The 21,353-nt window shown below is 28.2% G+C and overlaps 2 protein-coding genes across 5 annotated transcripts; both read left to right on the top strand.

Annotated features, from left to right (window-relative positions):
* Positions 1-1,420: 1,420 nt before the first annotated feature.
* LOC130958050 (cytochrome P450 85A-like) lies at positions 1,421-9,885 on the top strand. Of its 2 annotated transcripts, none has more exons than XM_057884938.1 (9): positions 1,421-1,620; positions 3,925-4,246; positions 4,614-4,763; positions 7,250-7,498; positions 7,600-7,686; positions 8,034-8,112; positions 8,271-8,380; positions 8,482-8,600; positions 9,798-9,885. In XM_057884938.1, exons 1-9 carry the CDS (start codon positions 1,421-1,423, stop codon positions 9,883-9,885), a joined length of 1,404 nt encoding a protein of 467 aa, XP_057740921.1. The 2 variants fall into 2 exon arrangements, with proteins under 2 accessions (XP_057740921.1, XP_057740920.1); XM_057884937.1 differs by having other exon boundaries at positions 8,476-8,600.
* Positions 9,886-12,259: 2,374 nt separating this feature from the next.
* LOC130954890 (uncharacterized) lies at positions 12,260-14,410 on the top strand. Of its 3 annotated transcripts, none has more exons than XR_009076469.1 (3): positions 12,282-12,518; positions 12,655-14,056; positions 14,201-14,410. XR_009076469.1 is itself a non-coding variant. In XM_057881664.1 (2 exons), the coding sequence occupies exons 1-2, from the start codon at positions 12,414-12,416 to the stop codon at positions 12,745-12,747; spliced, it is 198 nt and encodes a 65-aa protein (XP_057737647.1). In that variant the 5' UTR covers positions 12,260-12,413; the 3' UTR covers positions 12,748-12,900. The 3 variants fall into 3 exon arrangements, 1 of the variants encoding a protein (XP_057737647.1); XR_009076470.1 differs by lacking the exon at positions 14,201-14,410 and having other exon boundaries at positions 12,655-13,486; positions 13,829-13,843; XM_057881664.1 differs by lacking the exon at positions 14,201-14,410 and having other exon boundaries at positions 12,260-12,518; positions 12,655-12,900.
* The last annotated feature ends 6,943 nt before the right edge of the window (positions 14,411-21,353 follow it).

Here is a 21,353-nt window from a genome sequence, read left to right as displayed (position 1 = left end):
CTAAATTCTGGATCTTTTAATTAATGCTATGCTACGTTATTACTAAATTAAATTCTTCACAAAAAAAAAAAAAAAATTTCCTCACAAATAAGGCCGCAATTTTTTTTATTAACTTATTCTCTAAGGACATAGATTAAAAATATATAGTGTAAAAGACGACTTATTTTTTAAATTCGTTTTTAAAATATTTTATCAATTAAATTAATTTTTAAATATTATAAATTAATTATTCTTTTACTTCTTTTACTCGATTAATAATTTTCGTTAACGATTAATGACATATTAACTCATATTATACATGATACTTATAATATATAATTAAATATTAAATAAATATATTTATGAAAATTAATTAATTTAATATCATTAGGTTAATATTAAAATTATGATTTATGTAATTAGAAAATAAACATGATTAATAGATTTTCGTAAACATATTTGTTTAGCGTTTAATTAGATATAATAAGTGTCATGTATACTATCAGTTAATATTTTATATAATTAATTATTGACAAAAAACTATTAATTAAGTGGTAGAAAGGCAAAAATATTTAATTTGTAATATTTAAAAGATTAATTTAATTAATAAATTTTTTTAAAAAATAAATTTAGAAAATAATCTATCTTTTAAGAACTAATTCGACCATTAATCTATAAATCTACAGTGAGATTGTAGGTTTTAGAATCTTCTTAGAGTATAAGATAATAATAGTCAAAATATTTACATTGCCAACTCATTTAACAGATTATCAATTAGCATTGTTTCTACCAACCCTCATTTTCCTCACTGGAAGAGAAAAATAGGTACCAACCCTCATTTTTCTCACTGAAAGAGAAAAATAGTAAGATACCAAAATTAAATTAAATTCTAGATCTTTTAATTAATGATGTGCTAGGTTTTACAAAATTAAATTCGATACAAAAAAATAATTCTTCACAAATAAGGCGGCAATCCTTTTTTTTTTTAACTAATTTATGTTTTAAGGACATAGATTAAAAACGCCATAACAATATTTTATAAAAATTATTTAAAATAGTTTTTTTTTTTGTATTTTCAGTACATTAAAACCTTAAAAAAAATTATTATTGCATGTTTCAAACATGCTCTCAAGACACAAATTAGCTAATTTTTTTTAAAGACATTAGTTAAGAGAATAATAAATTTTTTATTAAAAATTATTGTAAAAATAAGTTTTTCTTTTATATTTCTAATGAATTAAAAATTTTAAAATTTATATTATTATACTCTTAAAATATATGGTTAACTAAATCATTTATCTTAATTTATTTGTATAACATTATTGTTTTCCCTTTTTTTCTGGTTTTTTCTCTTTTTAAAGCGAGGCTTGTACCTTTTATTTTTATTCTCTCTGTTTTGAGCCTTTTGCTAACAACTTTTAGAAAGAAAGAAAAGCACCAGATGGCTTTTACATTCATTGCAATTGTTGGTGGTGTTTTGTTCTTGTTCTGTTTTTTCTCTGCTCTCTTGAGATGGAATGAAGTGAGGTACGTGAAAAAGAATAAAGGTTTGCCACCAGGTACAATGGGGTGGCCACTTTTTGGAGAAACATCTGAGTTTCTTAAACAAGGTCCTAACTTCATGAAAAACAAAAGAGCAAGGTAACAATTAAAATTAAACTAAATTAATTCATGTTCACTTGCATAATGTGGTGAAAATAGGTGGTCTGATCAACATTTTTTGCACCTTTTTCTTTTAAGATCATGTGGTTTGTAGGATTTTTTAATTGGAAAAGTTTAGGGGGCAGCAGTTTTATTGAATTTTGGCCAGCATGTAACTAGTAGAGGAAGGTGAGCCATTGGATGAAATCTCACACCAATCTCACACCATCAAATCATCATTGATGGCTAGTTGATGGCTAACAATCACAAAAATTACTGGCCCCTAGCATTGCTCTTTTTAATTTATATGAGTGCATGTACGACGGATCCAAAAATTTTAATCGAGAATAAAAATTTTACACATATATGCATACATGTACACATGTATAACGGAATATAATTGTATATATTAATTTAAAACATGTCTTTTAATATATCAAAATATAGTGATTAATTCCATTTGATTAAAAAATAAAATTATAATTAATTTTTTCACGGTTTACATTATAAAAATATTAAATAATAATTTTAATAATATTTATACAAAACCAACAATAGTATATTGAATTTATTTTCTTTAGTACAATATTAAGAATATTTACTTTCTTTGCTATGATAATAATAATTTTTCGTACAATTAAATTTTTTGTATCTTATTTGAATTTAAAAATAGTATATTTAATTTTTATTTTTTTATTATCTTTAATTAAAAGAAGCCATTTTTTTAAGAAAAACATAAGATTATTGTATTTTTTTAAAGATTGATCATTGTATTTTTTTTGTTAAAACTAAATAATTAAACAACAAATAAGTCACTAAAATTTATCTATAAAAATTATATTGTAAAATTTAAAATAAAAGTAAATTTAAAATAATTTTAATAATGGGGCAAGTAATTAAACTAATAGGGCTATCTATTATATATACTCATATATAAGTAAAATAATTACAAATTCTTGTGGGACATGTTAGAATACTTAAAATTAAAATAATAATTTTTATTATGTAACACCATTTTTTAATTTAAAAAATAAAAAGAGTATTATCAAAATATAAAATATTTAATTTTAACAACATTTTAATTCCAATGAGCATGAAAATATTTTGCAATTAGCGTATATTTTTTTATTACTAGCCGATTAATAAAAATAGTTGTTGATATATTTATCGATAATTGGATATTAGATAGGGTGGCAAACGGGTCAAAATCCGCCGGTTAACTCGCATAACTTGCCAAAAAGACGTGTTGGGCTGGAAATTTGAAATTGTCTTAATTAAAAAATCTGTCTAATCTGCTGGCTTTGCTAGATTTTGGTAGAGTGGGGCGGACTTTCTGTCGGACTCTTTTTTTTTTGTAATTGAAGATGATAATTGAAGATGTTCTAAGTTATAATTTGGATTATTTTCTATGTTTAATTATATATTTTGGACAATGTTTGTTTTACTTTTTAAGATGCTGGTTTTATTTTTGTTTCAAAAAATTTGGTTAATGATTATGTTTATTACATATTTAGAATTATAAAAACTTTAATGTTTGTGAATTTAAAAATTATAATTTTTTTATATCTTTAGAAATTATAAATTTATTGAAATAGTTGTGAAATTATATATTATTTAATATTTAATAATTTATTAATAAAAATCAATAAAAAAAGAGAATTGGCAAGCTTAACCTATCAACCAGCCATTAGGCAGGACGATGGAGAAATTTGAGATCGCCTCACTAGGTCGAACGGACTTTTGGCGGGGTGGATGGTGCGAGGCGGCCAATTTGTTTGCTACCCCTAATATTGAACGTCTTATGTTTTATTGCTAAAAGGTTTTAGTAGCAATTGCCAATAAAGACCTTTTTAATAATCGCAGAAAATATATTATTGCCACTATAATATATAATAATAACGATAAATATATAATTACTATAAAAATATAAGTTAAATAAGATATACAATGATTATTATGTTATTCCTATTAAAAACTTTTTAATAAAAATAAATTTTGTTGTAGTGTTTGAAGTTAGTTGGGTTGGCTTGTTTCATGTTTATTTTTATTGGTGTCCAAAGTACTGGAAAGCAGGGTTTATTACTTTGATGAAGTTTTTTGAACTAATCAAAAGTTATCAACTATAAATGAGAGACTAAAGAAAAACATTGCCAAACACACTCTACTGTCTCTACTTGGGGTGTGAAGTAAACCACTTTTCATGCATGTACTTTTTTACCCCATGGTTTACTTTTGATCATTTTTATCTTCTATTAACCAATTTTTTTTGTTCTTATTCTTTTGGTTGTGAATAATGAATGGCAGGTATGGCAGTTTTTTCAAATCACACATATTGGGATCTCCTACAATTATATCAATGGATGAAGAGCTCAATAGATACATTCTAATGAATGAATCAAAAGGGATTGTTCCAGGATACCCTAAATCCATGGTAGACATCTTGGGAAACTGCAACATTGCAGCCGTTCATGGCTCCACTCACAAGTACTTGAGAGGTGCCTTGCTTTCCATTATTGGTCCCACCATGGTCAGAGATCAGCTTTTGACAAAAATTGACCACTTCATGAGATCCCACCTTAGCAATTGGGACAATCAAGTCCTCGACATTCAAAGCAAAACCAAAGAGGTTGCTTTCTATTATTATTATTATTATTATTATTATTATTATTATTATTATTATTATTATTATTATCACTGTTATTCTTAAAATTTAATTGATACAAAAATAATTTTACATGTATATCTAATTACGTAATGTTAGAACAGTAAAAATAACTATTTTTTCATTAAAGATATAAATTACCATCATCTTAAAGAACAGATGTGATCGCGTCAAAATTAAACTCATATTCTTATTTAAAAAGTTGTAAGCAATATTAATTGTACATTTTAAGGTTACTCATCCTAGCTGCACATAACTTAAAAGAAATGAGTATTTTATATGCGTGAGACATTTTCTACAATATAATTCTTTCTCAAACTTTTATGAACAGATGACGTTCCTTTTATCACTCATGATGGTTGTAAGCATGGAATCAAGCAGAATATCAGATTCAATCATGCCGGAGTACTTTAAAATGGTTTCAGGAACCATTTCTCTACCTATTGACCTTCCGGGAACGAAGTATCGTCGCGGATGTCAGGTTTGATCTTTGCCTATCTTTTTATTTGTTGAGTTAATAGTTAATTTCGTCCCTAAAAGATACCTCGATCTCCATTTTCGTCCCCGAAAGTCAAAATTAATCAAAATCGTCCTCCAAAGATACCTTACCTAATCACGTTCGTCCTTCCGTCATCTCCCTAGCTGAATTGGCAAACGTCCGCTGACGTGGGCCGTTAACTGCCAAGGTGGCAGAGAACAAAAACGACGTCGTTTCGGTAGAAAGCGCTACTAGGGTGGAAACGTCGCCGTTTTGTCTTCAGAGGAGGGATTCAAACGTCACAATGCATTACCCCCGTGTGATATCAACCATCGCTCTGTCTTTCACCATGGCAGCACCTTCACCTTCACCTTCTCCTTCTTCTCCTTCAACATGCCCCATCGACTTCAGCTATGTTAAGAGAGTTCCATGGAACCCTTCAGTATGTGAGAATTTCCACTTTTTATCATCAAACTTGAGCAGCTGTTGCACCTTGCTCTTATCTCTAATCGGAATAGGGTTTGCGCAGTACCTTAAAGCAACTACAAATTTTAACCTCCCAAACCTTGAAACCTCAACCTCATGCATCCATGATTTCCAGTCTCAGCTCAATTCCTTGTCTCTCCAAAATAACCTCGTTGACTTGTGCTTTGACCCTCACCAGTTCGTCATGTCCCGAAACGTCTGCGCAAGAATTGAAATCCTAAAAGATTGGGACAAGAAGTTTGGTCAAATCACGCCTCTTGATACTAGTTGCAAACAAGATCTCACCGATCTTTCGCTATGTGATGTGTGTTTTACTGCGGAATTTCAGGTGTAGCATAAACTTGTTTCCATTGATGGTAATGCTTCTCACTCTGAAAATTGTTTCAAATTTACTATTCTATATGTTGTTGCATTTGTGGATCAGTATGGACCTGAAAGCAATGGTGCCATGAGTTGCATCTTTGGTATGTCACTTTACTCACAGGGTGGTGATTCTGGTGGAAAAAATCACCAGGGTTTGATTTTTGGGTTAACTGGTGCTGGTGTTGCTTTGTTAGTTATGTCTTGTTTATTAGGGATTTATGTTTGGTATGATAGGAAGGTTAGGAGGAAGAAGCTTAATGATGATGAATTTGATTTTGATCCTGAGGAACAAGGGAATAGGCGTAGGTTGAGGCCGAATACGGGATCTATTTGGTTCAAGATTGATGAGTTTGAGAAGGCTACTAATAAATTTTCAACCAAGAATTTCATTGGCAGGGGTGGATTTGGACTTGTTTTCAAGGGAGTTTTGTCTGATGGTTCAGTCGTGGCGGTTAAGAGGATCTTGGAATCTGATTTTCAAGGGGATGTGGAGTTTTGTAATGAGGTGGAGATTATTAGCAACCTGAAGCACCAGAATTCGGTGCCTCTTCAAGGCTGTTGTGTAGTGGATGATGATGATGAAAAATTTATTGACAGGGGAAGCCAGAGGTTTTTGGTTTATGATTAGATGCCGAATGGAAACCTTGAAGACCATTTATGGTGAGTGAGCAGCAAAAGTTGAAGAAATCGCTGGCTTGGCCTCAAAGGAAGAGCATAATCTTGGATGTGGTAAAGGGGTTGGCTTATCTGTCGTGCGATGCATGTGACAAACCGCCACCACAACCACCATTTTCTATCTCCATCCAGTCAGCCAGCCAGGGATTACGGCTCCTACTTACCTCTACTGCCAGCGAAAGTGTTCACGACGATGTATTTATCGTTCAAATTATGATTAGAGTTTATCCATTCAAGGGACTAATTTGACATCTTAAACAAGAGTTATCTTGTCATCAACAACATGCTACAGCCTGGCGTTTGCCACCTTGACAGTTAACGGCGCACGTCAGCGGACATTTGCCAACTCAGTTAGGGAAATGATGGAAGGACGAACGTGATCAGTTAAGGTATCTTTGGAGGACGATTTTGACTTTCGGGGACGAAAATAATGGAGATCGGGCTATCTTTTAGGGACGAAATTGACTATTAACTTTTATTTTGTTACTCCTTTGTTTGAGTATTTTTTGTTTCTTCTGTATGAAAATATGTTCTAGAGCTCTTTTTTTTTAATAAATAATTGGATACATATATTTTTTATTATTGAAGTTTGCTAAAAAATTTTAAAATACTTTTAAGTTTTTTTTTGTTTTAATTTTGTCCGAAATGTTTTCGATTTGCATTAAATATATCGCACACGGCTAATTTTTCAAAAAATTTAGGACCAATTCAATAACAATTTTACAAGAACAACCATTAATATAAGCAAATCAGAGATAATTATCATGCGTGCGTTATTGCTGTATTAGTCTTAAATTTTTTAAAAATTTAGCTGTCAAAGATATATTTAAGGCAAATAAAAAATTTTTGAGCCAAAATTAGAACAAAATAAAACTTATGAATATTTTTAAAATTTTTGCGAAACTTTAAGGATAAAAAATACATTTTATCCTAAATAATTATAAGTAACGAAGACTTTGTTGCAGGCAAGGAAAGCTCTTGTGAGCATTCTGCGTGAGGTAATAGAGGAAAGAAGAAAATCCCAAGAAACACACCGAGACATGCTTGGAGTATTAATGGGAAATGATGATGAAAGTAGACAGAAACTAAGCGATGAAGAAATCATTGATCTACTGATTGCAGTTATGTATTCTGGTTATGAAACTGTTTCAGCCACTTCAATGATGGCAGTGAAGTATCTTCAGGACCATCCCAAAGCACTTGAAGAACTCAGAGTCAGTCTCCATAATAATAATAAATAATTTGCAGTTTCATTATTCATTTCATTTCATTTACTTTTACTTTGTGACACTGATGAAATTTCTGGTTTTTTCAGGAAGAGCATTTGGCCATTAGACAAAGGAAAAAACCAGACGAACCAATTGATTTCAACGATCTCAAGTCAATGAGGTTTACTCGCGCGGTAATATTTTTATACTATATTGTAATTGAATGTTCACAAAGGTTTATAAAATTTCTAGGTGCAGCACTTTTTAGTAATTTTAGTTATTATCATTTGGCAAGTACATATATTAAATTGTTTTTAATAAATAAAAATTATATTGATCTATGTATACAAATTTTAATAAATATAATAGTAAATTATTATATATTTTTTATGTGTAAATACATGTAATGAGTGCATCACATAACATTGCTATAGATTTATTTGTGATTTTTTTTTTGAAAAACTCATAACTATCATTGCTATAAAAAAGAAATTGTTTATGATTAGAAGGGTTTTGATATTTTCTTTTTTGCATTGTGCAGGTCATTTTTGAGACTGCTAGATTGGCCACAATAGTTAATGGCGTCCTAAGAAAAACCATTCAAGATGTGGAATTAAATGGTATTTAAGTGTATCTAATTGTATTTAAAAACGTACATGTTCAATGAATATTAATAAATATTATGTCTAAAATGTGTTTGATACGTAAATACGACAAATCAATAAAGTATTCGTAGTTCATAAACTAAAGCTTAATTAGCCACATTTTTTTTTTTCAGGTTATTTGATTCCCAAAGGGTGGAAGATATATGTGTTCATAAGAGAGATAAATTATGACCCTTTTCTATATCCGGAGCCACTAAAGTTCAACCCATGGAGATGGCTGCAGGTTAGTACTTAGTACCAACTGACTCCTTCTCTTACTAATTTGTCTATTGTTGCTTATCAAACATATATTAATATCATTAAGTTTGAAAATTGCAGGATCAGAGCCTAGAGTCAAAAAACCACTTCTTGGTATTTGGACGAGGTACAAGATTGTGTCCAGGGAAAGATTTGGGGATAGCTGAAATTTCAACTTTCTTGCACTATCTTGTAACTAGATACAGGTGACTAATTTTCCTAATCAATATGCTTATATTCTGACCTAATAAAATTATATTCCCTTATTAGAGAATAGTCAGTTTAGCTATTTGCATTCACAGAGTTGTTTTTCTTTACTTATCTTCTATTTTTTATAAAACAAAATAATAGAAAAAAAATTTCATAGACACAAAAAGTCAATACTTGTGTAGATTTTTTTTTTACTATATTTGTGTAGATTTATATATGTTTCATATATTTTTTAATAAAGTAATTAGTTATCAAAACAATTAAACATATCATAATCAAACATTTTTCTACGATAGTTTAATTTAATATTTCTTTTGAGTATCAAATATTCTATATGATAGTTAATTACTAGTTAATTTTTTTCCACAAATAGATTAAAGAAATATACGAATGAGTATCGAAGAAAGAAGTTATATCATAAAAGAAATAAGGATAAAGTATATTTTTTTGTCTCTGAAGTTTGACAAAAATTTTAAAAATATTCCTAAATTTTATTTTGTTTTCATTTTGTCCCAAAATTTTTTTATTTGTATCAAATATATTCTTGACGGCTAATTTTTTAAAAAATTTAAGATAAAATTCAACAACAATTTCATAAGAACAATCTTCAATACAAGCAAATCAAGCATAATTTTTATGCATTATTGTTAGATTGGTCTTAATTTTTTTTTTGAAAATTTAGCCGTCAAGGATATATTTGATACAAATCGAAAATTTTTGGGACAAAATTAAAACAAAATAAAACTTAGAGGTATTTTTAAAACTTTTGTCAAACTTTAGGAACAAAAAGTATACTTTACCCAAAAAACAATTATACTTTTTAAAAATTTTCTTTCTTAAGTCAATGGTTAAAATTGTCATTTTCTTTTATAGAACAACAAACCTTCACTCGTAGAATTTAAGAAAAACTTTAAAATTACATTTAAAAAGGAAAATAAAGATTTTATGTTGAATTATAAAATAAAAGGAAACGCCATATCCAATTACACAAAATAAAGTATAGAGATATACAAATTTGAGTCCCTTTAGTTTCTAATGTATTTATTTTTGACCGTTGTAGCTCATAAATATATTATACAACTATTATTCTTCATCTATTGCCATCAATATGAACAACTTTGTCAGTTTTGAAACTTTATAGTAATATTATTTTATGGTGTTTTCTCGCATCTTATATTTAATTTTGATTGCAGGTGGGAAGCAGCAGGAGATGATAAACTAGTGAAATTTCCTCGAGTTTCAGCACCTAATGGACTGCATATAAGGGTGTCATCTTACTAATTAGGCACCTAGCTAATGGACTTATGCAAATAAAACTATTTTATAATAAAAAAGTTTGTAAGATGTTTGAGAATATGGTTCAATAAAGAAGTTTGTAAAACTTTAATATATTTATGAAATTGGCAATCATAGATAATATAATTAAATTTACCTGTACTTATTGGGTATGTTCTTAATCATGACGGTTGTTCTAGAATCAATGAAACTACTACCGCTACTAGAGTCTCCATCATGTGCAGAATGTTGGTAGAGTTTCATCATGATGATGCTGCTTCTTTGCATGCTTTCCTTCACACCAGTTGTTTCTCTTTATTAGAGAAACAAGAAGGAAGAAATGGTAATGAGTTTGCGTGTCTTTGTGCTTCTTCCTTCTTTCTTTAATGTTGAGAGATAAATGCACTTTGTCTTTCTCTGTCTTTCTACGTGTAAGTGGAATCTACACTATATATCTGCATCCACTTCATCGTTTTACAGTTTTATACAATAAAACTCGTTAGATAATTAATATTTTTATGTATTTATTTATATTTAAATTAGAGATAATGTCTAATTTTGTCTCTCAAATTTATTTAACACTCTGTTACAATTGTCATTATCATCCGTTTATGCTAGTACTGTATTAATAAGTTGTCTTTTAAATTAAGTTGACCTAGAAAAATGAGTTGTTATTCTTATGAAATTCATTTTTTGAAGAGAAAGTTTAGAGAGCCAGTACTTTTATTAAAATTTGTCCTGTACTTAGCCGACAAAAAAAAGAGTAATTTTTTATTATTAGATAAAATTTCACACTATTAAAAATACTATTGATGATTAATTAATAACTGTAAATCACAAAATCTGCTCATCTCCTAACACTACTCTCTTTTGAATTTATATATAACATTCTCTTCAATAATAGAATGATGATTACAATATAGTAATTAACCTCATAAAATTGAGTTATTAAGTATTATAACAAGCAGGACTCCTAATATATACCCTACTCGCGGGTACCCAATCCGTTCAAGTAGGGTTGTCAACCGATCCACTGTGGGTAGGGTAGGGTACGGTGCGATGCGAATTTGCCTGCTCATAGGGTACGGGTTTAGGGTATACCCTACCCTATTCTACCTGCACTCCTAATATATTATATAATATATATATATAAAAGTTATGTATGTAGTGAAGAAAGTGATTATGATTCTCTTATAAAAACTTGAAATAATCACTAAGTTAGTTGATAATCATATTATTTATAATTTTATGTTGGATTTTTTTAAATTTTTTAAAATTTTAATTTGATTTTTTTTTATTTTATTAATATATATGAAATTTGAAATGGTTGAATTTTATATTTGTTTAAAAATTTTTTATTTTTTTACGGGTAAGATCAGATAGGATAGAATTTAGAACTTTATGAAACAAGTAAGATTAGAATTAAGAAATTCTCAAGCTCATAAATAAAATAGAATAAAATTTTTAAAAAAAATTTTAATTTACGAATAGGATTAGGGTAGAACCTAAACTCTACCATATCCTACTAATTACCAACCTTAATAACAAATGATAAAGAATTAGTGTTTTCTTTGTAACGATATTTTTAAAATCCGAGAACACTTTAATTATCAAATAAATTCATTGAAATTTCTCATACTTTTAAATCTAGTTCTTTATATTGGGCTTATAAAAATATTTTATAACAACTTAAAATAATTTAATATGAAAGAATCTCTAATATATGGGAGCAATGATGATTGAAGAAACTAATATTATAGTATTAAAATCAAACTTTTAATATGCTTAGTGCATCTGTGTGTCGTTTTCTTAATTTAAAACAAAGTATTATTTTAGTCTTTAATATTTAAATTAAGTTTTAATTTTATTTTTAATATTTTAAACCTGTTATTGTTATTTTAAATATTTTATTTTATTATATTTTAGTTATTTGGTCAAAATTAAATTAAAAAAAACTCTTTTTTTATTATATTTTTTAAACAATAACAAAAATTATAATTATAGTAGTCATGATAGTAATTATAATTATTTAGAAATAAAAATGAGAGAATAATATAAAGATACAAGATAATAATAGAAATTAAAAAGTATTTTTCGAAAAAAAATTTAATTTTAACTAAAAAACTTAAATAAAATGAAATGAAATATTTAAAATAAAAATAGAATGTTCTAAATATTAAAAATGAAAGTAAAACTTTGACTAAATATTAGGAACTAAACGAGAACTATAGTCTTTAATTTTTTGTAAACTATGATATATTTTGTTTGGTTTGGGTCTAAATAAGAAAAGAGAGAAAAATGGTTCTAAAGAAATGAATATATGGATGGATGTAGCCCAATAAATAGAATTTGGGCCGCAGGAGAGGCGAGTCCCGGAAAGGGAAAGACAGATGACGTCAGTGCCGAAGGGTAGAATGAAATTTGACGATCTTTCTTAATAGGCAGAGTTGAAGGGAACGGAAGGATAGCAATTCCCAAAAGTGAGAAGAAGGTGCGAGTGAATCGAAGCTCAGAGAAAGGAGAAAGAAGAAAGGATGGTGAAAGTGGCCACGTATTTTGCTATGACTCTTGGAGCATTCATCTTCTGGCAGTCCATGGACAGGGTCCATGTCTGGATCGCACTTCATCAGGACGAAAAGGTTCTCCTTCTCTCCTTTCCCTTTCTTCTCCATTTTTCTCTATGTTTTCTAACTCTCACCACTTTGGCATTTCCAATTTCACTTATACTCTTTCTATTTCCGTTTTATGTTTATGTTTCGAAACCCTAAATTGCAGAAGGAAAGACAGGAGAAGGAAGCTGAGATCAGAAGAGTCAGAGAAGAATTGTTGCGCCAGCAGCAGCTCCAGAACACTCAAAAGGATTCTTGATTCCCAAAATCTTGTAATTCTTTTCCTGCCCGTTCCCGTTACCCTTATGTTCCCCCCAAATAATGATCACATTTTTTCATATGAACTAATTCTGCGATATTCTGCTTGCCGGTGGCAATTGTTATATTATAAACCTTTGTTTTTTTGTTGAAATCGCTGTTATCACTCTTAATCACTTGTTTTGTAGTAGTTATTCTAAAGACAGAAACTTCGGTACAAAAATTGTTTCCAATGCATAGCAATGGTGGTAGTAGTACTATTGGAAACTTGCCACTGTTGGTTCTAAACGCCAGATAGTAATCTATTTATCTATCTATAAGACATGAATTTTAGTGGAGCCATAGCTTATATGGAATTTTCTCGTTTTTTTGAAATTTTTGGAAAATTTTTCTTCGATTATGTTGTCGGATGATGCGGGGGTTATGGAAGAAGTTCCATTGCAGATGGTTAGGGATCCCAATGATTACGCAATGTGACAATTGATTTGAAAGTATTAACTGTAGACTGGGTTTCCTTCAATTTATTCAGTATCTGTTGGGATTTACTCTAATAGGAGGTTGGGGTCTTAGTTTTGCTATGAAAGTTTCTGTGATTCATTATTGTGTATTAGTTCTTCTATTTTATTTTTTTTACTATGATGATTCGAAGGATTTTGTCCACATGGGACCTCAATTGTTTCAGAATGTAAATCAAAGGCTAAGATTGAAGACATTTGCGAGGAACACCTACATATTAGAGAGTAATATTTTTTTTATGCTTTTTAGTGTCACAGTTAAGTGGTTTTGGTATATTGTTTATATATACATTTAATACGATTTCTTTCTACGATACCTTATGTTCTTGGTAAGGGATTAAAGGCCTCAATCTTAAGATGTCTTTATCTTTAGTGTAACTGCCATGAAATTTTCAGGCTGGGAAAATAAATACTCAACACTTAAATGTCTAGTATGATGAGAATCTTTATTTATGACAAGAAATTATCTATGGGTATTTGCTAGATATTGTTCTTTGTAAAAGTGGAAACCAGTTATGACAATCTTCTTCTCATTCCCTTGATTCATTCTTGCATATGGTGTGTAAGAATTTGGTTGTAGAGAAAGCTGCAGAATTGCTTTCTATCAATGATATTAATCTACCTCTTTCACTCAAAGTAAAAGCATTATCGGAGATAGGCATGACTTGAAAGAAAAATATGCTGACCGTTCTTCAAGGGCTGACAGGAGCTGTAGTTTCCATTTTTTTCTCCTCGGTTGCAATTGGTAGGAGTTGAGCCCGAGACCTTTGAGATGGGAAGGGGGCAGAATGCCATGTGAGCTTTCAGTTTAAAAGTCCAGGGGTTTATTTGTGCATGTTTTTTTACCAAAAAAACATTTGTGCATGTTAATCCCTTAAATAATACTGTGAGCTTTACTTTTGGATTTTGGCCTGTAACTCTCTGGCTTGGTTCATGCAGGCGAGTACAAATTCAAGGTCTTTTGAAACTGCTGTTCAGCTTTTAGAGTGCTATTCTTGCAAGTTGCTTCCATGGTGTTCCACTCAGCAAAGCTTATATATTACATTTACTTTGTTGCTGCCCGTATTTGAGTTTTCTTTTCTAATTAGCTGATATGTGAAATTATCTGATATTTTGCATTAGAAATAAATGGGTAAAGTGGTATAAAAGTAGACAATGATATTATCATTGATATGATAAAGTTTCAAAATGATTCGCAACTTAAACAAACAGGACAATTGCTTTGAATTTGGAAATTGAGAGGATGATACTCATATCAGGAAGTTAACGGAATGAATAAGAAATCAAAGGAAAACAGAGAGAATTTAGAGGTAAGATTTACCACATATTGCCTGCTTAGGAGAGCCCTCAGCAGGGTGTTTGGACACCTCTCCCTTGTGCTCCTTCCGAGCCCTGAGCTGTGAGAAGTAGTCTTGCTTTGTAAATAACTGCTCTTTTTGTTCTTTGGGCAAGTTTAAAGCAAGATAGAGTATATACAGGGATTGCTTTACTCACTGCTCTCAAGAGCGTGTCTGCCTCCCGAAGATAACAAATTTCTCTTCTAACCCATAATTATGAACTTTATTATTGATGGCTCTGAAAGTTGCATTTTTTGGCTTTTGAACTAGGGCAGCCTCAAGTATATTTGTCTTGGCTCCAACATGCACAAACATTTACGTAATATTACAAATTTAAATTTTAATAAACAGTGACTTTTTATAAGATATGTATTCTATCTCTATGTATTCGAATTGCTTCCCTTGTCATAATTAGGGGTATTCAAATCCAAACAGATCCAAATTAAACCGTTCATCCAATCTAATTCAAACCGAAAACCGATTAAAATCACACTAATTCGGATTTGATTGGATTCTTTTTTTTGCAAATCGCTGGATTAGATTGGATTTCGGATTTATTTTTCATAACCGATCCAATCCAATCCAAACCGCACAATGTGCTATAAATTATTATTTTATTATTATATTTACAATTATACTTATAACATGTTCAATTTGTTATACATTTTTCTATTATTTCTGTATTATTATTATTTAATAAATATTTTATGTTCAAAATATTATTTATTTATTTATTTTAACTAACTATAATTTTATTTCTATTGTGATGTTATCGTTGGCTTTTTAAGATATTATTAAGACTTGTTATTTTATTGTTGGTTATTTAAAATTTGATATTGAGACTTGTTATATGTATTTAATTTTTTTAACTAAAAAATTGTAAATCCAAACCGATCCAAAGTGCTTATATTGGGATCGGATCGGATTTCCAAAAAAAGTTCATCCAATCCAAATCGCACCGCACATAAATTAAGCGTTCGAATCGGATGACTTTTTCCCTTAAAACGAACCAAATCGCATCGCAAACACCCCTAGTCATAATCAATCAATTCAAGAGCAAAATTCGATTTTCTATCACTCTCGAAACAAAATTGATTATAACCAATTTTTTTTTTCAACTTTTGAATTATGGAGGAGAATCTCAAATATTTGTCTTGGATTCCAATATGTATAATGTTTAGTATCTGTGCAATATTACACATTTTAATACATAATGACTTCTTATAAAATATATACTCTATGTATTTAAATTGCTTCACTTTGACTAGAACTCAATTACTACACCTATGCGAAGGCGATGGCACCCACAGTCGGTGCTAGCATAGTTCTTGACTTTGCACCTGCATTTGCGGGCTGCTCCAAGATTCTCCTGTGGAACACTCCTATTTTCACACTTGCTAATATGGCAGGAACACTTGGCGTGCAGTGGCTCACCCCATCCTTGCATGAGTAGTCTATCACTCCGCCAACAAAATCGACTATCAATTAATTAGAGTATAAAACTTGATTTTCTACCAATCCAAAAAACAAATTCAGTTATCATCAATTAATTCAAAAATAACTACATATATTCTACCAAATATTATTTTTCTATATTTTATATCTTTCATAAGACTATGGCTAACCTTAGTAACGGATCTAAAAAAATTTGATAGTGGGACAAAAAAAATATATATATATATATAATAATTTTTATAATAAAAATATTATGAGTACATAAAAATTAGTTATCAAATTATTTATTAAACATTATGTATTTGTATATAAATATATGTATTATTTAATTTATTTTTAATGTGTATTTTTTATTTCAATATATATACACAGATAGTTATTTTCAATGTAAATATAATATGATTAGTTTTATAATATCTAATTTTACAAATTAAAACACTAAAATAATCATTTATAAATAGAGTAAAGTATATTTTTTGTTCTTAAAGTTTGACAAAAGTTTTAAAAATATCCCTAAGTTTTATTTTGTTTCAATTTTGTCTCAAAAGTTTTCGATTTGCATAAAATATACTCCTAATTTTTCAAAAAATTTAATATCGATTCAACAACAATTTCATAAGAACAACCCCTCAATACAAGCAAATCAAGCATAATTTCCATGCACTATTGTTATATTGGTCTTAAATCTTTCGAAAATTTAGCCTCCGAGAATATATTTGATGCAATCGAAAACTTTTGAGACAAAATTGAAACAAAATAAAAATTAGGGGTATTTTTAAAACTTTTGCCAAATTTCAGGAACAAAAAATATACTTTACTCTTTTAAATATCTGTTTTTTTATATAGGATAATGTTACATATTCATATTTTTTGTTAACCAAGTCCAATCAAACTTGCCTAAGATAATAAAAATCAGTTATGACTAATATTATTTTAAGTTTTATTGTTTAACTTTATTAGACTTAGTTCATAAAAAGACTTGGATGTGTAATATTTCTTTTACATATATATAAGTAAATACTTATTTAAAAATTTACTTCTTATACAATTAGAAGTCAATTCTTATTGAAATTCATAGTTAAAAAAAGTTCTTTCAATTGATGTAGTTACAGGAAAAAATTAAAACTAATATAAAAAAAAAAGATAAATAACACTCTTTCGAGTTGATTTCTAAGAAAAAAAACATAAATTTCATTTAAATTGAGAATTGATGATTCTAATGACATCTAATATGAAATTTTTAAATTAATTATGAAGTACCAAAAATTAAGTAAAAATTATTGTTGAATCAAATTTAATAATTTAGTGGAGACAAATAAATATTATTATCATATACTACTAAAAAAAATTTTAAATTGTAATAGAGCGATTACCCCACACTATTATACATACATCAGCCTCTAGCTAACCTTCTCCTTTGTTATTGCTATATTAATTCTTGAAAACTAATATACCTAATAAGCTCTTATTTTAGAGGAACTATGAAAGCATTATTAAATATGATAGCTTGTAACTATAATTTTTAATGCATTTTATTAATTATTATTCAATTTTTCTGTTACAGAATTTGAAAATAAATTAAATACCATAACGTCATGTGAATTTCAATACGGATTTCTAGCATAGAAGTAATGTAGTTGAATAACTATCAATATAGCCATTATTTTTGAATAAATAATGATTCATTTATTTGGAGCTTTTACGTTTAGTGGTGATACTATAAATCACCAAGCAAATTTAAATATGTTATTTGAAATATGGGTAATTGGCCCATTTTTTTATTTTTTTATTTTACAATCATTTATGTATGCTTATTTTTAACATATCTTATTTATGTTACAATATTTTTATTATTCATCCAATATTTGATAAATAATTTTAACAAAGAGAATGTTGAGGGAGTTTACCTAAAAAGTGATGATTTGTTGAGAGCAAACAACAAAACAGAACCATAAAAAAAGGAGAAGAAAAAACAAGCAGCCAACAACACCAAAACAAACAACAATTGAAACAGAAAATTCGATCAGAGAACCCCGGACCCAGAAAGTGTTTGGGTTTGGTCGGTGTAGAAGAAGTAAAATTGATCTAACAATATTACAATACAATCACAACAACAACGTTGTTTTGTGTTGCGTTCTTACCAAGCAGTTGTTGTTGTTATCATTAGCTGTTTTCTTCGGTCTGTAATAATCAGAGAAATTTAAACTCACAACCTCTAAATAAGTATGGAAAAACTATACTATTTATTAGTAACTACAGTTTTTTTTAATAAACTATTAGTTTATTAATATCATTATTAATATCAATATGTGAAATGTTACAAATTATAATACATAATGACTTCTTATAAGATATGTATTCTATATATTCCAATTGCTTCACTTTTACATATCTTATCATTTCACATGTCATAATTCTATCACTCTGAGAGTAAAATCGATTATAATAAACTTCTCTTCAAACTTAAAATCTTCTTTTGAACTTTATACTTGATGGCTCCGAGAGTTGCTTTCGACTTTTGAACTTGAAAGATTACGAGTGTTCATAACACACAGCGGAAGTAATAAAATAATCCTATTGATCTATTTTGTGCTTAAAATTTTATTGAAATAAGATGGGTTAGATCCCAATACCTGAGTACCCTAATGAATAAAGCTTTCTCCTTCGATAGTACGAAGGTACTATGTGTATCCACACCGAGACTAATCCTTGTTGTCAACTCTTTGACCAATGGATTTAACTGAGAAGTTTCTTGCAACTCCTTGCACCAGCAATTTTTCACTAAGAATTTGGAATATTTGTGTATGCGGAGGTAAGAAGAGAAATTTTATATTTTCTTTCTTTTATCATATACACATATATAAAATAATATAACATATATGATAATTATTAGTTGAAATAAAACATAAAAACTAAAAAGAATATTTACTTATTTATTTCTTTATTTTTGCGAATACGTGGATATGCGGATCGGATATGCGGATACCAACACAAAATCTGCAATTCGATTCGATTAGTGTGCGGATTCGATTCATATCCGTAATTTTTGAATCGGATTCAGATAAATACCGCAGAGATAAATTTTAATGATTCATAAACACTCCTATGAATTTTAATATAGTTTTCTAGCATGTAGTTGAATAACTATCAATATAGCTATTATTCTTAAATAAATAATGATTCATTTATTTGGAGATTTTACGGTGATACTATAAATCTCCAAGCAAATTCAAATATCATTACTTAAAATATGGATATATAATTGGCTCATTTTTTTTATTTTTCTATTGTACAATAATTTATGTATATTTATTTTCAAGATATCTTATTTATGTTATAATATTTTTATTATTCATCCAATATTTAATAAATAATTTTGGCAAAGAAATATTCTTCGATTATTTGTTAAGATTCAGACAGTCTTTTTTCTACAATTAATTTAAGTAGATAGAATTCATTGCATAATTATTTTTTAAATAAATACCGATATAAGACTAAATTTGAGGTTCACCATAATAATAATAATAATAATAATAATAATAATATATTATTATTATTATTATTATTATTATTATCGGTTACTCAATATGAATTATAACTCAAACTTAATTGTTCATCCTGATGAATTATAAGTAAACCTTAAATATTATTTATTCTTAGCTATGTAACGGATGAGTTTAATAACTATCATTTCTATTTTTATAACTAAACTGTCATAACATACATTAATATTTTTGATCAATCTAATGTTCAAATTTAAAATATTATTTATCTCTCAAAAAGGGAGATTTATGAATTTATACAAACTAATATCATATTTTATGTTCTTACTTCTAATTAGGACTGACAATTCATATCTTACCCGCAGGTATTTAATCCGATCCAATCTATTTGAGTAGGGTAAGCTATCCGATCTGCTGCGAATAGGTATATAGTAAAAGAAGTGAGAGTTGAATCCACAACCTCCTTTATGTAATGACTTATAATAAGTGAACAACCACTAAAACTAGTTAGTTAATTTAGTAATTTAGAGCATTATTTTTTTATTTTTTATATTATTAATATGTATAAAATTCGATTAATTGAATTTTATATTTACTTTGAAAAATTTTAATATTTCTATGGGTAGAGTAAAGTAGGGTAGAGTTTAGAATTTTAAGATGTAGGTAGAATTAAGGTTGAGAGATTCTCAACCTGCGAGTAGGATAGGATAGAGTTTTAATAAAATTTTAAACTCGCGGATAAGATTAAATTACTAATCCTACTTCTAATATTTTATATTCTATAATTTTTATAAATTTTTTAAATACTTATTGATTTGAACTTAGAGTGCCTTTTAAAGTATACCTCGTGGTCATAAGACAAGAGAGTGAAACTTAATCCCTTCAAGAATCAAAATATACATCGGACAATGTTATCATACAAGAGGTGGATGGTATATTTCTATACTATTATCTAAAATATTTGACTGAAAAAGAATAGGCGAATTTTTTAAAATATAGAAAAAGGGGTTGACGATATCATCTATCAATCTTTCATGAATTATAAGGAATGGATAGGTGTGAATCCATTCTGTTGTTGATGACAATGCCAAAGATGATATGGGGCATCATTTACTTTTTTTATAACGTACAATTTTATAATTGTGGCTTTTGGTTTGATTATATGCTCCACTTGTTGTGTTGAGCTCTTCCTTTCAAAAAAAAAAAAACCAAAATTTAAAGATAATAAAATAAATATTAATATAACATGCATTGTTATTATTTATGGAAGTTTAGTTTAAGAATCTTCTTTCTAAGAAGGGAAATAAAAATGAAATCATATATATAGGTGATGTTAGGTAGCTAAAAAATAATTACAATACAAGAATATTATATAAAAATTTTTATTCTTTTGATAAGTAAGTGACATACACTTTTTTATCACTTATTCTCCTTATCACCTACTATTTTGTTGCATTTTTTGAGTCATTAATGTTCTTTCCAAAATTAATTTCATTTTCTTCTAAATCAAATCTCTAACATCACTCAATCACATTATTATCCATTAAAATACAATAATTCTCTGCAAAAATATGGAAATTAAATTAAAAATTTTTAACAACTTCTACTATACAACTTATATTTTACATATAGACTATTAAAAAATAAAAAATAAAATATAAAATATAAACAAAATTAAAAAATAATTATTTTAAAAAATTATTAACTCTTCATATTAAAATTAATAAATAAGTATACATATGAATATTAAATAAAAATATTAAAATAATTAAAATAATGGCCTATTAGTGCATATAT

The sequence above is a fragment of the Arachis stenosperma genome, chromosome 10 (assembly GCF_014773155.1).
Source record: "Arachis stenosperma cultivar V10309 chromosome 10, arast.V10309.gnm1.PFL2, whole genome shotgun sequence".
Taxonomy (NCBI): Eukaryota; Viridiplantae; Streptophyta; class Magnoliopsida; order Fabales; family Fabaceae; genus Arachis; species Arachis stenosperma.
The sequence above is the reverse complement of the archived record's forward strand: the minus strand, read 5'-3'. Positions and strand labels throughout refer to the sequence as shown.

Coding starts and splice junctions, on each gene's coding strand:
- LOC130958050 (XM_057884937.1), top strand. CDS start 1,421: ATGGCTTTTACATTCATTGCAATTGTTGGTGGTGTTTTGTTCTTGTTC. Junction 4,247..4,613: donor TTCAAAGCAAAACCAAAGAG/GTTGCTTTCTAT, acceptor TTTTATGAACAG/ATGACGTTCCTTTTATCACT. Junction 8,601..9,797: donor TATCTTGTAACTAGATACAG/GTGACTAATTTT, acceptor TTTTGATTGCAG/GTGGGAAGCAGCAGGAGATG.
- LOC130954890 (XM_057881664.1), top strand. CDS start 12,414: ATGGTGAAAGTGGCCACGTATTTTGCTATGACTCTTGGAGCATTCATC. Junction 12,519..12,654: donor CACTTCATCAGGACGAAAAG/GTTCTCCTTCTC, acceptor CCTAAATTGCAG/AAGGAAAGACAGGAGAAGGA.